Source organism: Pungitius pungitius, chromosome 7 (assembly GCF_949316345.1).
Source record: "Pungitius pungitius chromosome 7, fPunPun2.1, whole genome shotgun sequence".
Lineage (NCBI taxonomy): Eukaryota > Metazoa > Chordata > Actinopteri > Perciformes > Gasterosteidae > Pungitius > Pungitius pungitius.
Window position 1 is genome coordinate 4,501,103 of NC_084906.1, and position 17,411 is coordinate 4,518,513.

The 17,411-nt window shown below is 39.1% G+C and overlaps 2 protein-coding genes across 2 annotated transcripts; both read right to left on the bottom strand.

The window, feature by feature from the left end:
• Positions 1 to 338: 338 nt before the first annotated feature.
• LOC119216958 (interferon-induced protein with tetratricopeptide repeats 1B-like) lies at positions 339 to 3,728 on the bottom strand. The gene is made up of 2 exons (XM_062563583.1): positions 3,568 to 3,728; positions 339 to 2,049 (listed from the first exon to the last, which is right to left on the bottom strand). Exons 1-2 carry the CDS (start codon positions 3,573 to 3,575, stop codon positions 741 to 743), a joined length of 1,317 nt encoding a protein of 438 aa, XP_062419567.1. The 5' UTR covers positions 3,576 to 3,728; the 3' UTR covers positions 339 to 740.
• Positions 3,729 to 12,066: 8,338 nt separating this feature from the next.
• Positions 12,067 to 16,728, bottom strand: LOC119217161 (interferon-induced protein with tetratricopeptide repeats 1-like). Its single transcript, XM_037470599.2, has 2 exons — positions 16,458 to 16,728; positions 12,067 to 14,967 (listed from the first exon to the last, which is right to left on the bottom strand). Exons 1-2 carry the CDS (start codon positions 16,463 to 16,465, stop codon positions 13,665 to 13,667), a joined length of 1,311 nt encoding a protein of 436 aa, XP_037326496.2. The 5' UTR covers positions 16,466 to 16,728; the 3' UTR covers positions 12,067 to 13,664.
• Positions 16,729 to 17,411: the final 683 nt, after the last annotated feature.

A 17,411-nucleotide genomic window follows, 5' to 3' on the forward strand; every position in this document is an offset into this window, starting at 1 on the left:
TACAATGATGTTTGCATACAAGAAAATATTTTTTAAAAGCAATTGTTACAACTATTAAATGTGCATCCAATCAGTTGCATCTGGCTGTAATATTCAGGCTCCATCAAATAAAGTGTTACATTAGAGACATTTCTATATTCCACTACTCAAAGGCATACAGCAAAGCAGATTTCATATACTGCTGGTAGTAGTATTAGTAATATTCTTCCATGAACAATAAACAGCAAACAGGAGAAAACAAACATAACAAGAATACAATAGACATACATCTGATCAATATCTATTGTCATAAACCAAGTAATTTCAAATAATGTCAATAACATTTAGACATGTCTACAGTAGAAGTCAAAGGCAGACAGCAAAGCAGCTTTCCTATTCAGCTAATAGTGGTGGTAGTAATATTCTTACAAAAACCTTAAAATAGAGAGCTGAGAGGAGAAAAAAAACAGGAATATAATAGACATTACATCTGATTAATATATATTGTAATAAACCATGTGATATCATATAATGGCAAAAACATTTAGACATTTATTTGAAAGACCACCGTTATTGAATTATGCAGCTTGTCACACACATTGAGTGTACTGCTTCCAATAAACTACCAAAGTGTAAACACTAGCAGAAAAGCTTTTTAAAGGATAGATTAATTTCTTTTTTTTAAGTATTTTTTTTAGGTAATGCAATACTTTTAACTTCTCCAGATATAGGACCAGTATAAAAATAACCCACTATGGCTCTTATAGGTTTTTCAGAAACTCCTTTATTTCTCTACACTTTCGGTTCCCGCCTTTGTTTTTAATCTTCTCAAGAGCTCTGATGCTGTTCTCACGACAGTAGGATTTTATCGGTATTGCTGCTGCCTTCATGTGATAATCTATTGACTGGTTGCTATCATTTAGATCGTGGAAGAGATATTGAGCATAGTGGTTGTAAAGCACCTGTTTCTCTGCAAGTTCCAGCTTCCTTTCGGGCAGTTCTTGGAACAAACATTTAGCTTCATTCTGCCTGTGATTGGACTTTGCATATATGTTTGCGAGGTCTATTTCCTCCACAATTGAAGAATCAGGGTAAAGAGAAATCACCTCCTTGTGGAGACTGACTGCTCTGTCGATCATGCTCTCATCTACGCCACACTTGCTGAAATAAATGATCTTCCATTTGAGAGTTAGTGCAGCAAATTTCTTCAGATAACGTTCTTCTGGATTGTTTTCCACAGCCTTTGCTGCCAAATCAATGGCCTCATCAATTAATTTACAGGTTCTGTAAACGTGAAGTATTGCTCTCATACCACTGTAGCTGCTGAAAGGGTTCATTGAAACACTTTCGACTAACTCATGTGCTTCGTCTTTAACGTCTTGCCCTTTCATTGCACGTAGCTGCAGGTAGTAAGCAGCAAGGTACAAATTCTCTGGATCCTGTTCCTTGGCGTCTCTCATTTTATCCAAGATGTCGGCCTCCATGTCGGCCTCCATATCTGTGCTGCCTCGTATAAAAGCATTCGCTAACCCGATGACGTGACTGGTGTTCCACTCCACCATGTCAGGCTGCATCCTGACGGCTTTCTGGAAGTAATCTGACACCAGCTTTCGTTCTATGTCGAGCATCATCAGGGTCCAGGCTTTTTCAGCGTAGAGCTCTGCATGGAGCTCGTCCTCTGATGGAATTGGGTATTTCTTCTTCAGGACGTCAACCTTTGAAAGGTAAGCCTCGCTCTCTGCTTGGTCTCCCAGGAGGTGGTGCAGCCAAGCCAGGTTCCCGTAATTCACCACCAACCAGGGACCTTCATCTGCCCCTCTCATCTGGCGGAAGGCCTCTGCAGCCTGGAGGAACAAACTCAGGGCGTCTTCGGTGGAGTCCAGCTTGCACTGAATGAACCCCCTCAGGTTGTAGATGTGACCAAGCCAGCTGTTTCCCTCCTCCGTGCCGATGTCCACCAGCTTGTCGTGGAGACGTAAAACAAAGATCTTGCTGAGATCCAGAGCCCAAGTGAAGTGACACTCCAGGGCCTCCAGTTTGGACCTCAGTGTTGTTTGCGTCTGATCAGCACTGATGTAGAATGAGAATGACAAATAAAACACATCACTAGATTAATATAATATCCTCAAAGACTATTTCTTGGATAATCATCAAAAGCATTTCATATTCAGCAAGGGATGAAGAAATAAATTGAGTTAGTAGAGATAAATGCTATGCTTTAAGAAACAATATGGACCCACAGAAAGCTGTAAAGAAAAAGTATGGCAGTGTTAATAAATTTAACTAATTAAAGTAGTACAAGTTATGGAAGCGAGGAGTTTCAGAATTGACCACAAGATGGCGCCAGAGAGAGGGCACAAGTCCAACAGGTAAAAGCTGGGCGTGGCTACTGTTTGGATTACAACCAATCGCTGAAGGCTGTAAAAGGAATGTGAACACACCCAGAAACAAAAAGCCTTTTCTTTTTGGGGAAACAAACAGGCTGAATTCCAATAGTGCTTTTGGCTTCAGAAGGTTCCTAAATGAGTGAAATGAGACGGAAAAAGTGTAAGTGGACGCGATAACAGCTGTTTTAATTTTATAATGCTAAGAAAAGGAGCTTCAATGCTTCCCTATTTAGCTCCTTTAGCGAAGGTAAACCACTGGACCATTTCTTACGAAAGGAAAGGAGATAATTCCGTCCCAAAATTTCTTGTGGCGGCAATATTTAAATAGTGACTTATCATTTGATCACGAGAAAAAAGACCAAGAAACACAGATCATGTAAGTAACCGTTAGCACAACTTATTTTATATTGCAACCTTGTTAATAAAGTAATACTTTGAACCTGGTTGTTTATGTCGTCCGCATGATTCAGCTTACTTCTGTTAATTATTAAATCCTTTTTGGTGTTAAATGTGAGACAGCTTTTTTTTACTTTGCACAACCGGCCTGCAGGCGAATGGAAAAGTGTTCTTAGAGAGGTTCAATCCCCACAGTAGGGAGAGTATACATGAAGAAGGACATCTTGAAAGACAACCAGACAACAGGACAAATGAAGCCAAATGAGTGGACGTAGAGTAAGGAATCAAGTCAATGGGACACTGGGAATGGATAAGAAAAGAGGTAGAAGAATGGACAAAATATAAAATAATGGATAGCAAAAAGAAATAAAGGCTGAAAGAAAACACAAAGTGAACAAAGTTTGCATTGAATGTTATTAAATTAAGAACGAGGAAGTTTGAGGATGGAAGAAAACAGTGTGGCGGGGTTAGGAAGGAGGAATCAAGTAAGTAAAAAAAAGAAAAAGTAGTGAAATGGTGTAAGCCACTGAGGAAGACTAAATGGAGTAAGAAGAAATCCAATTTAGCGAAAACAAATGATAAGTAACACTTGTTAAAAATGAGTGAAAATATTTATTCTTAAATCCCTTTCATAGTTTTTTAAAAAACAGAATCGATAAAACACGGGAGAAATCAACAAAGTAAAAACAGAAAGTTGGGAAAGCAGCAAGGAATTACTAACGATTAAACGGACATAATGACAATATGTTTGGGCTGTAGGACACAAGGATACAATGTTAAATTAATAAGAAAAACAGCTACTCACCTCATCATTGAACTGTTTCCTCAACTACGTTAGTGTGGCTGGTTCTTGGTGTTGATGCTGCTTCGGCTTCTCTGGTGTAAGTGACAAGATGTTTTTATATGTTCACGTTCCATTGTAACAGATACTGGAGGAAAAAACATTCCTTGGCTTTTGTTTCTCAGGAATGGAAACCTACGACAACATTAGTCATCAAAAGCTGAGACTACTGTATATTTTCTATTGTGAACATCGTTATTCCACATGTCCATTGTGCGTCTTTAAACTTGCACATTTTCCTCAAATAGGGAATAGTTGTGACACCTTTGATCTTTATGTTTTGCAATCTGTCTTGGAAGTCTCTTTCGTTTCCTGGAAATTGTAATTGTAATTCATAATCAAAAAATGCAGACACGGCGAGAACATGCAGACTCCACACAGAAAGGCCAGGGCCTTCTTGCTGTGAGGCGACAGTTCTGACCACCACAGTTAATGTTTCTTTGCAGTCATTAGATACATTACAATGCATGGAGCAACTAATATACATTATGATTGAAACGTAAGCAGAAGCATACTGCTCATATATTTCCATCCAAAATCACTATCAATTGGGTGATCCTCAAAAAAATGTTCATCTAAAAGAAAGAAGCAGATGAAGAAACGGAGAAAATACATCCACATCAATACACGCTGGTGGGAATGCACTGTAAGAATAACGTATGATCAGCATCTGACCAGTTTCTACTCTCTGCCAGCCGCTCAAACAGCAGAAAAGGTATCTGGGTCTTGTTCACAGCAGAGCCAACACCAACCCTTACACTCAACCTGCGTTCTTCCAGCTCTAGATTTTTAATTTCCATTTGACATAAATGAAATGCTTGAGTATTCAAAACCCAACAGGCCACCTCCTCATATAATTAAAATGTCACGTGGATTATCTTAACCACAGTCACATGAAGTTTGTACATTCCTGACCAGGCAGTCAGACGTGTTTTGGTAAGGACTATTACCGTGGTTACCTGGAGACAATTGCAGCATGACGCGATGCTCTCTTTGTCTCTTATAAACTTGTCTTGTTATGGCAATCCACCCATATCTTGCGTAGTGGTTGTAAAGCAGCTGTAAAGCAGTGAAGTGACACTCCAGGGCCTCCAGTTTGGACTTGAGTGTTGTTTGAGTCTGATCACCACTGATGTAGAATGAGAATGGCAAATATTAAAACACATCACTAATTTAATCTCTTCAAAGGCATGCTATTTTTGGAAAGCGGAGGAAGAAATAAATAGTCTAGCATTGTAGGAACAAGTCCAACAGGTAATAGCTGGGCGTGGCTACTGTTTGTCAGAATGACAAACATTAAAACTAGGGCTGTCAAAAATAGCGCGTTAACGGCGTTAATTAGCTGTTTGTTGTTATTGTTATTTCACGCATGCGCCGTGTGACAAATTATTCAGGTCAGTAAAGTGCCTCTTCCTCTAGGGAATGCACTTCATCCTATACAACACATTACTGCCACCTGCAGGCATATGTCAGGCCGTCAGGTTCAGCAAGTCGTTTGTGCCAGAGACCCCCCCCCCCCCGGTTCTCGCGCAGCAGAACAGAGAAGAAAAAAAGCTCCGCCCAGCAGAGCTTTGCTAAGAAAAATAAATAAAGAGCAGCGCTGATTTAGTAATACTGTTCTGAAACATGCGGAGGAAGAGAAGCCAATGCGATCTAAATCCTCCCAGGTATGGGAATATTTCACACTGAAATGGGGGGTGATAGCGGATTTCTTTGCAGCGCCAGTCGTTCTAATCGCCGCGCTTGACTTCAAGGTGTAACCTTTATTATTGTTCGGTCTGAAACGGCGCACCCAGTGACGGGTGGTGCAGCAATATTGTTGTTCGGGTGGAAATCGGGAGAAAGGTCGGTCCGGGAGATTTTCGGGACGGGCTTTGAAACATCGGGAGGGTTGACATGTCTGGTCATGTCTGGTCATCGCAGCCCTGGACCATCAGGAGCACAAACACACAGCAGAGTGGGATAAACTGCAGAGGCTCGAGACCCTTCTAGAGCCATGCAGGGAAATCAGTCTGTAACTTATCAAATAACATTGCTTTGATTATTTTCTGAAATTAATTAAAAAATCAAATATCAATAACATGTATTTATGTAAAAAATAATAATGATGATAATAATGATAATTATGTATCTGTGTCCTGTTATTTATCTTTAGTATGCATTTCAGAAAAAAAATGGTTAGGATTCAGGTGTGATTAATCATGATTAATCAACTGAAAATTCTAAATAATTTGATTAGAATTTTTTAGAATAATTAAAACACATCACATGCTGTATTTAGATTATCATCATCATTTCATATTGAGGAAGAGCGGAAGAAAAAAATGGAGTTAGCAGTGCTGAATGGATCAGGAAACAAAACTCCTTGAAGAAATAATATGGACCACAGAATGCCTCCAAGAAGAATTATGGTAGCGTCACAGTAGTATTTGAAGTAGTACAAGCATGACTAGTGGTAATATTATGTGTAATTTTATATATTAAAGCAATAAGGTACAAGAGGCTGTACTTTATTGTCCAATAATGTAAGAGTTCAATGATGTAGTTAGGCCTGACGTGCAGTGGACTGCCGGCAACCCTTGAACAGTTACATTATTAGACGATAAAGTAGTGCCTCAAATGCCTTCTTGCTTTTATAACACGGTTACCAGCGAAATTATAAATGATAAGTAAATAGCTTCCTTTCAGCACAAAATAGTTTTAGCCATCAAATGCTTTGTATCACATTTCATCAGTGGAAAAATAGTCCTCGTATGTGCATGTAAACAGAATTGGGTCCCACACCGTCTCATTCATTCACATTACTCATCACATCCACCTTAATTGTTTCGAAAGCTCGCATTGCCTCAAAACAATCATTTGTGGGATTTCCGGGTTTTTTCCGGCGATCGCCATGGAGCTAAAAGCTAAAATGTCAACTAACGGTCCCGCAAAAGCTAACTTGTTACTTTGAATGCGCAGTGATATGGAACGCTCAGCAACAGTAGAATAATGCTGAATAATGCAACCCCCATGACTCGCTCTAAACCAATCAGAGCGCTGGATTTCATCTACTCGTGTTATAAATATCAATATCTGTATCATTTCTTATAGCAAAAACCTTTTTGTTTTATTACATTATTATTAATGAGGTTCAGTTATGAAAGTGAGGGGTTTCAGAATTGACCACAAGAGAGAGGGAAGTCCAACAGGTAACAGCTGTAAAGTAAGATAGGAAGTTTGAGGCGTGGCTACTGTTTGAATTACAGCCAATCGCTGAAGGCTGTAAAAGGAACGTAAACACACCCAGAAACAAAGGCCTGCTTACGGGAATCAAAGGAACAGGCTGAATTACAACAGTGCTTTTGGCTTCAGAAGGTTCCTAACTAAGTGAAATGAGACGGAATAAGTGTAAGTGGACGTGATAAGAGCTGTTTGAATTATATAATGCTACTAATGCTAAGGAAAGGAGCTTCAATGCTCCTTTAGCATAGGAACCACTGGACCATTCTGTGATAGGAACTGAGATAATTCCATCCCAAAATTCCCTGCGGCCAAGAAACGCAGATCATGTAGGTAACCGTTAGCACAACTCATTGCAACTTTGTTAATAAAGTAATTCTGGTTGTTTATGTCGTCTGCATGATTCAGCTTGCTTCTTTTAATTATTAAATCATTTTTGGTATTAAACTTGAGCTAGCGTTTTTTTTTTTACTTTGCACAACCAGCCTGCAAGAGAAGGGAAAAGTGTTCTTAGAGATTCAATCTCTACAGTAGGACATCTTAAAAGAGAACCAGACAACAGGATAAAGGAAGCCAAACAAGTTCCAAATGTAGAGTAAGGAATAAAGGCAATGGGACAGTGGGAGGAAGGAATGGATACGAAAAGAGGTATTAGAATGGACAAAACATAAAATAATGGAGGGCAAGAAGAAATGAAAGCTGAAAGAACAAAGTAAATGGAGTGTGCATTGAATTTTATTAAAGTAAGATAGGAAGTTTGAGGATGGAAGAAAAAGGTGTGGCAGGCAAGGGACAGAAGAAAGAGAAATTAACTATTAAAGAGGTAAGGAAGGAGGAGTCAACTAAATAAGAAAGGAAAGTAGAGAAACTGTGTAAGCCACTGAGACCAAGAAAGAAAAAATACAATTGAGAAAACAACTGATAAGTAACACTTGTTAAGAATAAGTGAAACTTTATAATATTCCTTTGATAGAAAAACAGGATAGATGAAACACAGGAGAGATCAACGAAGTAGTCAGAAAGGTGTTTAAGCACCAAGGATTCACTAACGATTGAACTAAAATAAAGACATTGTCAGTACGGGGGGTGCGTGACCAAGGAGGGAGGACTCAGAGTATTGATGAAAAATAAAAGGACTTTAATCGTCAAAACTGAAAATGAAAATCGCTCCAACGAAAAAAGGGCAGGAAGGAGGCGAAAACAAAACTGACAAGAAAATCAGGGACCTGGACCAGAAAACACCTACAGACTTACTTTGCCATGAACCATCGACATGTAATGACGCCACACAAGACAAGAGACTCACAAGGGCTTAAATACACAAGGAGGTGCACGTGATTGGACGCAGGTGGAAACGATCAGGCACGGCAGACAATCACAGGGGAAGACAGGAAGTGAAGTTACCCAGGAACACAAGAGACATGAAAACTACAAAATAAAACAAGACAGAACCCAAACCGTGACAGACATTATGTCTGGGCTCTAGGACACAATTATGTGGCATTGTGTGGCACTTTAACAAACGCTCCTTAGCTTTCGTTTCTTGGGAACAGAAGCCAACCTTTGATTACAATCCTAAATTCTAAGTCATCAAAGGCCGAGACTATACAGTATATTCTCGTGTGAAGATCTTGAGTGAGAAAACTTTTTTCCTCACCTCAAGATTCCACATCTTTATACTTAGGACCGTTTCATCAAATGGAAATATTGAAATGTTACGACACCTTTGAAACTATCTTCGAATTCTCCTTTGTTTACGGGGGAATTGTAAACCTACATCTGCATCTATATATATATATAGGTCACCACAGAAGCCACAGACATCGCAGCCACTCAGTCACCCGAGAAGTGAGTGACGCCCCTGTTATTATAACTAACAGTATGCAAATCAATCAGTTTTTATGATAACAGCACAGATTTTAAGACTGGACTTTCAATACCAATATTGTCAATTAAAAGAAAAAGAAAGCTGCAGAATGCTTAATTGAACAACATGAGCATTGTTCTTGATATGTTGTGCCCCTTATACTTTTACAACTGTCCCAATAAGCCATCTTTTATTTTTCTGGATCTCCTGTCTTATTAGTAATGAGAAATGAATTTGTTTCATTCAACTTCATTTTATTTCTTTTACATCACAGGAGTAGAAGTAAGCGTCTCAAGAAGAGTCAGAGAGGAAACGTTTGATCTCTGTTTCCTCCTTTTTATTTTACCCGTCGGTGAACTTTTCTCTAAATATTTAGAAATTTGATGATGTTTTTACATATTTTTTTTTTACAAGTAGTTTCCACTTCAGATGTTGGACAACTGACGTCTCTGTAGGGTTTACAATGCAAAGCCCTCAGGTTTCAGCAGTGTGAATGCTCCTGTATTCAATCACTCACCCTATCGGCAGCCTTTCTGCCTCATTCTGTGGATGATTAAAAGTAAAAAAATTAAGGCCGGGACTTTAGCGCGTTAATTAAGATGAATTAATTAAAATGTGAGTTAAGATTAATTAATTACACATTATAATAACACATTAAACATTTTTTACCCATTTTCACACTTATTTTTTGCACCGCGGAACGTTTCTCACTGGATGAGTTTCGGCGGAGCAATTATACTGGAGCACCAACTAGCGTTCATGACTTCAGACAACAACAAACCACAGTAAACATGAACGAAGAAGCTGACGAGACCGTGTCGGGTGGCCTCGTGAATGGGAAATCTTATTATAATAAACACACGGATGGAAGCGTCGATAAGAGCATGGTTGTGTGCAAGCTGTGCAACAAGGAATTCACATCGAGCCTCAGTATCATCTCAACGCAAAACAATTAGCAGCTAGCGTGGACGTTAGCACGACCCGAGTACAAGGACCCACACCCAACCCACACTGCACCAGATGACTGGTTTAAGGACCAGGGTAACTAAGACCACGTCTAAGACCATGTTCTAAATGTATTTGAAAGTATTGGTCTACTTAAAAAAACATAGTTTACAGAAGGTCTACTTACCTATAGGCTACCTGAATTTCTAAGTACTATATTTCTAAATATGCTATTTATACACTTGTCTGCTGGAATCGGTTAAATAAAAATAAAAATCCATGTGAAAAAAATTACTTCTCACAGTTCTCAAGTCAAAAATGTATGCAATTAAAATGTGATTAATTTTGATTAATTAATTACAAAGCCTCTAATTAATTAGATTACTACTTTTAGTCGAGTCCCGGCCCTAATAATAATAATATTAACTAATAATATATATATTATATTATATATATATATATATTGACCGTACATATATTTTTTTATAATAATTTTTTACCTATTATTTAAAAAAAAATCTTTTCTATTTTGACCCTACATATTTTGACTTTTTTCACAATATTTTTTTTCCCATGACATTACTGGAATGATCTTAGATGGAGCAACCTACACGTCCCTGTCACTAATGCCAAATGCCCCAAATTTCTGTACTTTAAACCTTATCTGGGTTCAACCCTCAAGGGACATGGTGGGTCTTCCTAAATCGTTTTTTAGTTTTGGGTAACTGACATTTATAAAAAATCATAATGGGACATTGCCCCAGAGACGGATTGGTGCATCTTGGAGGATCAACCATGCTATTCATTCTTCCTGCATTGGTAAAGGCACAAGTGAGTTGAATTTGAATGTAACAGAAAATTGGAGGGTGGATGCACTAAAAAGGGTAAACAAATCTACACCCTGTGCCAGACTGTCAGTTTAAGGTTGTTCACAGGATGCCCTGAAGTAGACAAACATGTGATTGTCTTGAAAAATGCCCTCAGAGGCTGTAATAAGTTTTATGTCAGTGTGACCACTGAATGAGACACATCTGCTCATCTTTACTGACTCATCCGGCCTTCTCTCCCGTCAAAAAGGTGGAACCCTATAGGCTACATAGCATGGCTATTAAGTGCTAAAGCTAAAGCAGAGCAATTAACATGCAATTCATCATCATTCAAAAGATTCTTCATCATTCTTGACAATGCCATCATAACTCAAGTGAACCTGCCTTGTGTTTCTGCATAACCCCTAGGGTTCACTTCTCTGAAACAACCAATGGGGACAATACCCCCACTACTACCTCCACAGTAGTGTGCTCAAGACTTGGCAGGAGCGGGATTTGAACCCACTGGCGGCACGTACAGAGGCTTCTGGGCTCTAGCTTGCACCCCTACACTACCAGTCCTGGTCACATTTTGGCAACTTTGATTCTCCTATTTAACCTTGAGCATGTGAGTTAAACTTTAAAACTCTTTTAAATGCTATTTCAACATCTGGGCTTGAACCCACAACCTTCAAGTGGAGGCCAGGGGCTTATGTCAGCAGCTCTTCTGATGTGCTACTTCACCACACACTAATCAGCCCTTCGTTTGTTGTATTTAACCTTGAGCTTGCTACTCAAACCTGAAGTAAAGCCAAAGGCTCAAACCCAAGACTGGGCTTGAACCCACAACCTTCAAATGCAGTGCAGGCTTGTGGCAGCAGCTCTTCCACTGTACTATTTCATCACACACTGAACAAGGCTTTGTTTGTTGTATTTAACCTTGAGCTTTCTACTCAAACCTGAAGTAAGGCCAAAGGCTCAAACCCAAGACTGGGCTTGAACCCAAAACCTACAGGGTAAGGACAGTAGCTCCTCAGCTCTTGTGCTGCACTACCTCACCATGCACAAATTAAATTTTTGTTTCTCGTATTTAACCTTGAGACTGCTACTCAAACCTCAAAACTCTTTCAAAGAAGAAGTGATGTCTGAATGAAGGGGGCATGAACCCACAACCTCAGACAGCAGGTTGGAGCCTGCAGCCCTTCAGTTGGTCCCTTGTGCTATTCAATCACATGCCTCAATGTGTCCGTTTCTCATATTAGACCTTGGGATTGTTTACTAAACCTCAAAACTGTTTCAACGTTTACAGTTTGAAGCCCTGACTGCAACCAAACCCTTACCATACCGACTCCCCTATGGAGCTAAACCAGTCTGAGGGTCCTCCTCAGCTGAGTGGAAAATAAATCCTGGAAAAAATAAACACGTTTGACACACGACACCTTGAGGAGAGAGAATCAAATCCCAAATGTGGATCAGGAAGGTCAGCTTTGATTCCAATAGAGGCATTTTTACACTTTTTGCACCGCGGAACGTTTCTCACTTGATGAGTTTCGGGGGACCGATTATACTGGAGCACCAACTAGCGTTCATGACTTCAGACAACAACAAACCACAGTGAACATGAACAAAGAAGCTGACGAGACTGTGTCGGGTGGCCCCGTGAATGGGACATTTTATTATAATAAACACACGGATGGAAGCGTCGATAACAGCGTGGTTGTGTGCAAGCCATGCAACAAGGAATTCACATTCAGCCTCAAGTATCACCTCAACGCAAAACAATTAGCAGCTAGCGTGGATGTTAGCTCGACAAGTACAAGGACCCACACCCAACCCACACTGCACCAGATGACTGGTTTAAGGACCAGGGTAACTAAGTCCAAGTCTGAAAAAATAACCAATGTTCTGAATGTACTTGAAAGTATTGGTCTACTTAAAAAAACATAGTTTACAGAAGGTCTACTTACCTATAGGCTACCTGAATTTCTGAAAGTACTTTATTTCTAAATATGCTATTTCTACACTTGTCTGCTGGAATTGGTTGAACAAAAATAAAAAACCATGTGAAAAAAATTACTTCTCACTCTTCTCAGGTCAAATATTTATGCAATGAAAATGCGATTAATTTCGATTAATTAATTACAAAGCCTCTAAATAATTAGATTAATATTTTTAATCGAGTTCTTTTACCTTTACTCTTCATTAAAATTGCTATTAATAAACTTTACTCAGATGTCCATCAAAATAATCTTTTTTGTGACTTTGCTGTTTGCTGTTGTTGTTTTAAAAGTGAGTGACTTTGCAGTAATACAATCCCAAAAATACCGCTCCTTACCTGAGGGCCACCATAGCTGAGTGTCATATTGTTGTTTACAATATGCAACTGTTGCAACTAGATGCCCCTATATAAAGCACACTGTTCTTTAAAGTGGATTTAACTAGATTAGAGATATGATGCTTTGCCTCTTTTCCACATAATTACAATGATGTTTGCATACAAGAAAATATTTTTTAAAAGCAATTGTTACAACTATTAAATGTGCATCCAATCAGTTGCATCTGGCTGTAATATTCAGGCTCCATCAAATAAAGTGTTACATTAGAGACATTTCTATATTCCACTACTCAAAGGCATACAGCAAAGCAGATTTCATATACTGCTGGTAGTAGTATTAGTAATATTCTTCCATGAACAATAAACAGCAAACAGGAGAAAACAAACATAACAAGAATACAATAGACATACATCTGATCAATATCTATTGTCATAAACCATGTAATTTCACATAATGTCAATAACATTTACACATGTCCACAGTGGAAGTCAAAGGCAGACAGCAAAGCAGCTTTCCTATTCAGCTAATAGTGGTGGTAGTAATATTCTTACAAAAACCTTAAAATAGAGAGCTGAGAGGAGAAAAAAAACAGGAATATAATAGACATTACATCTGATTAATATATATTGTAATAAACCATGTGATATCATATAATGGAAAATAACATTTAGACATTTATTTGAAAGACCACCGTTATTGAATTATGCAGCTTGTCACACACATTGAGTGTACTGCTTCCAATAAACTACCAAAGTGTAAACACTAGCAGAAAAGCTTTTTAAAGGATAGATTAATTTCTTTTTTTTAAAGTATTTTTTTTAGGTAATGCAATACTTTTAACTTCTCCAGATATAGGACCAGTATAAAAACAACCCACTATGGCTCTTATAGGTTTTTCAGACACTCCTCTATTTCTCTACACTTTCGGTTCCTGCCTTTGTTTTTAATCTTCTCAAGAGCTTTAATGCTGTTCTCACGATGGTAGGATTTTATCGGTATGACTGCTACCTTCATGTTATATTCTATTGACTGGTTGCTATCTTTTAGATCAAACAAGAGATATTTAGCATAGTGATTGTAAAGCAGCTGTTTCTCTGCAGGTTCCAGCTCCCTTTCGAGCAGTTCTTGGAACAAACATTTAGCTTCATTCTGCCTGTGATTGGACTTTGCATATATATTTGCGAGGTCTATTTCCTCCACGATTGAAGAATCAGGGTAAAGAGAAATCACCTCCTTTTGGAGACTGACTGCTCTGTCGATCATGCTCTCATCTATGCGACACTTCCTGAAAAAAACTTCCAAAATCTTCCATTTGAGAGTTAGTGCAGCAAATTTCTTCAGATAACGTTCTTCTGGATTGTTTTCCACAGCCTTTGCTGCCAAATCAATGGCCTCATCAATTAATTTACAGGTTCTGTAAACGTGAAGTATTGCTCTCATACCACTGTAGCTGCTGAAAGGGTTCATTGAAACACTTTCGACTAACTCATGTGCTTCGTCTTTAACGTCTTGCCCTTTCATTGCACGTAGCTGCAGGTAGTAAGCAGCAAGGTACAAATTCTCTGGATCCTGTTCCTTGGCGTCCCTCATTTTATCCAAGATGTCGGCCTCCATATCTGTGCTGCCTCGTATAAAAGCATTCGCTAACCAGATGACGTGACTGGTGTTCCACTCCACCATGTCAGGCTGCATCCTGATGGCTTTCTGGAAGTAATCTGACACCAGCTCTCGTTCTATGTCGAGCATCATCAGGGTCCAGGCTTTTTCAGCGTAAAGCTCTGCATGGAGCTCGTCCTCCGATGGAGTTGGGTATTTCTTCTTCAGGGCGTCAACCTTTGAAAGGTAAGCCTCGCTCTCTGCTTGGTCTCCCAGGAGGTGGTGCAGCCAAGCCAGGTTCCCGTAATTCACCACCAACCAGGGACCTTCATCTGCCCCTCTCATCTGGCGGAAGGCCTCTGCAGCCTGGTGGAACAAACTCAGGGCGTCTTCGGTGGAGTCCAGCTTGCACTGAATGAACCCCCTCAGGTTGTAGATGTGACCCAACCAGCTGTTTCCCTCCTCCGTGCCGATGTCCACCAACTTGTCGTGGAGACGTAAAACAAAGATCTTGCTGAGATCCAGAGCCCAAGTGAAGTGACACTCCAGGGCCTCCAGTTTGGACCTCAGTGTTGTTTGCGTCTGATCAGCACTGATGTAGAATGAGAATGACAAATAAAACACATCACTAGATTAATATAATATCCTCAAAGACTATTTCTTGGATAATCATCAAAAGCATTTCATATTCAGCAAGGGATGATAGAGTTAGTAGAGATAAATGCTATGCTTTAAGAAACAATATGGACCCACAGAAAGCTGTAAAGAAAAAGTATGGCAGTGTTACTAATTAAAGTAGTACAAGTTATGGAAGCGAGGAGTTTCAGAATTGACCACAAGAAGGCGCCAGAGAGAGGGCACAAGTCCAACAGGTAAAAGCTGGGCGTGGCTACTGTTTGGATTACAACCAATCGCTGAAGGCTGTAAAAGGAATGTGAACACACCCAGAAACAAAAAGCCTTTTCTTTTTGGGGAAACAAACAGGCTGAATTCCAATAGTGCTTTTGGCTTCAGAAGGTTCCTAAATGAGTGAAATGAGACGGAATAAGTGTAAGTGGACGCGATAACAGCTGTTTTAATTTTATAATGCTAAGAAAAGGAGCTTCAATGCTTCCCTATTTAGCTCCTTTAGCGAAGGTAAACCACTGGACCATTCCTTACGAAAGGAAAGGAAATAATTCCGTCCCAAAATTTCTTGTGGCGGCAATATTTAAATAGTGACTTATCATTTGATCACGAGAAAAAAGACCAAGAAACACAGATCATGTGTGTAACCGTTAGCACGACTTATTTTATATTGCAACCTTGTTAATAAAGTAATACTTTGAACCTGGTTGTTTATGTCGTCCGCATGATTCAGCTTACTTCTGTTAATTATTAAATCCTTTTTGGTGTTAAATGTGAGACAGCTTTTTTTTTACTTTGCACAACCGGCCTGCAGGCGAATGGAAAAGTGTTCTTAGAGAGGTTCAATCCCCACAGTAGGGAGAGTATACATGAAGAAGGACATCTTGAAAGACAACCAGACAACAGGACAAATGAAACCAAATGAGTGGACGTAGAGTAAGGAATCAAGTCAATGGGACACTGGGAGGAAGGAATGGATGCAAAAAGAGGTATAAGAATGGACAAAATATAAAATAATGAATGGCAAGAAGAAATAAAGGCTGAAAGAAAACACACGTTGAACAAAGTTTGCATTGAATGTTATTAAATTAAGAAGGAGGAAGTTTGAGGAGTTTGAGGATGGAAGAAAAAGGTGTGGTGGGGTTAGGAAGGAGGAATCAAGTAAGTAAAAAAAAGGAAAAGTAGTGAAATGGTCACTGAGGAAGAGTAAATTGAGTAAGAAGAAATCCAATTCAGAGAAAACAAATAATAAGTAACACTTAAGTGAAACATTTTTCTTACATCCCTTCGATAGAATCTAAATAACACGATAGATGAAACACCGGAGATCAATGAAGTATAGACAAAAAGTTGGGAAAAAAGCAAGGAATTACTAACGATTAACATAATGACAATATGTTTGGGCTCTACATGATGATGAGATGATAATTCAATAAAAAAGAAACATCTACTTACCTCATCATTCAGCTGTTTCCTCAACTAGTTTAGTGTGGCTGGTTCTTGGTGTTGATGCTGCTTCAGCTTCTCTGGTGTAAGTGACAAGATGTTGGGCACGAAGCTTTATATGTTCACCGTCCTGTTGTAGCGTGTAGTTGAGGTGCGGCACTTTAACAAACGCTCCTTGGCTTTCGTTTCTTGGGAACAGAAGCCTACGAATTATTACAATCCTAAAACATAGGTCATCAAAATGTATATTTGATCTAAGATCTTTTAATCTGCAATACCTCAAGATTCCACATCTTCTGACACCTTTGAACCTATCTTAATTTTTTTGAAATCTCGATATTCAAATTCTCTTTCATTTGCGGGGAATTCAATCTGCATCTTGTCCAAAAATCACTATGGAATGGTGATATGAACGTGTCGTGAAACTTTCAAACACATTTAATTCACTTGAAACATAACACATCAACTTTTGTACATGTTACTGTACTACTGTACTACTAATGAAGGTTTTGGGGCTTTTGTACCTTTTGAGGGAACAAAATACACATCAATACGAATTTAATTTGCACAATCCTCAAAAATAGCTTTATAAACATTCCTCACGAGACAAAGTTTGGGGACCCCTGATCTAAAACATTGTCTTAGCTGAGAGCGACGCGCGAGCATCATCCCGCTGTCTCTTCTTTTTCTTTTTTCCGCCCCCGACTCTTGATGCCTTTTCGAAGCCATTTCAAAGCTGTCTTCCACATTTGAGATTTGAGGCATAATCAAACAAACCACTGGGAGGGGAGGCCGCACAGGAGGTTCCCCTTTTTCTCGACTAATTTGGTCTAGGCCTGTTACTTTTGTATTGCTTTTGCATATTAACATGCTTTAGACATATTTTATTTGTAATTTATACTAGTAGCCTACTGTGATGATTTTTCACGTCCCAGATTTTTTGATGCCCCCCCCAGGCACTTG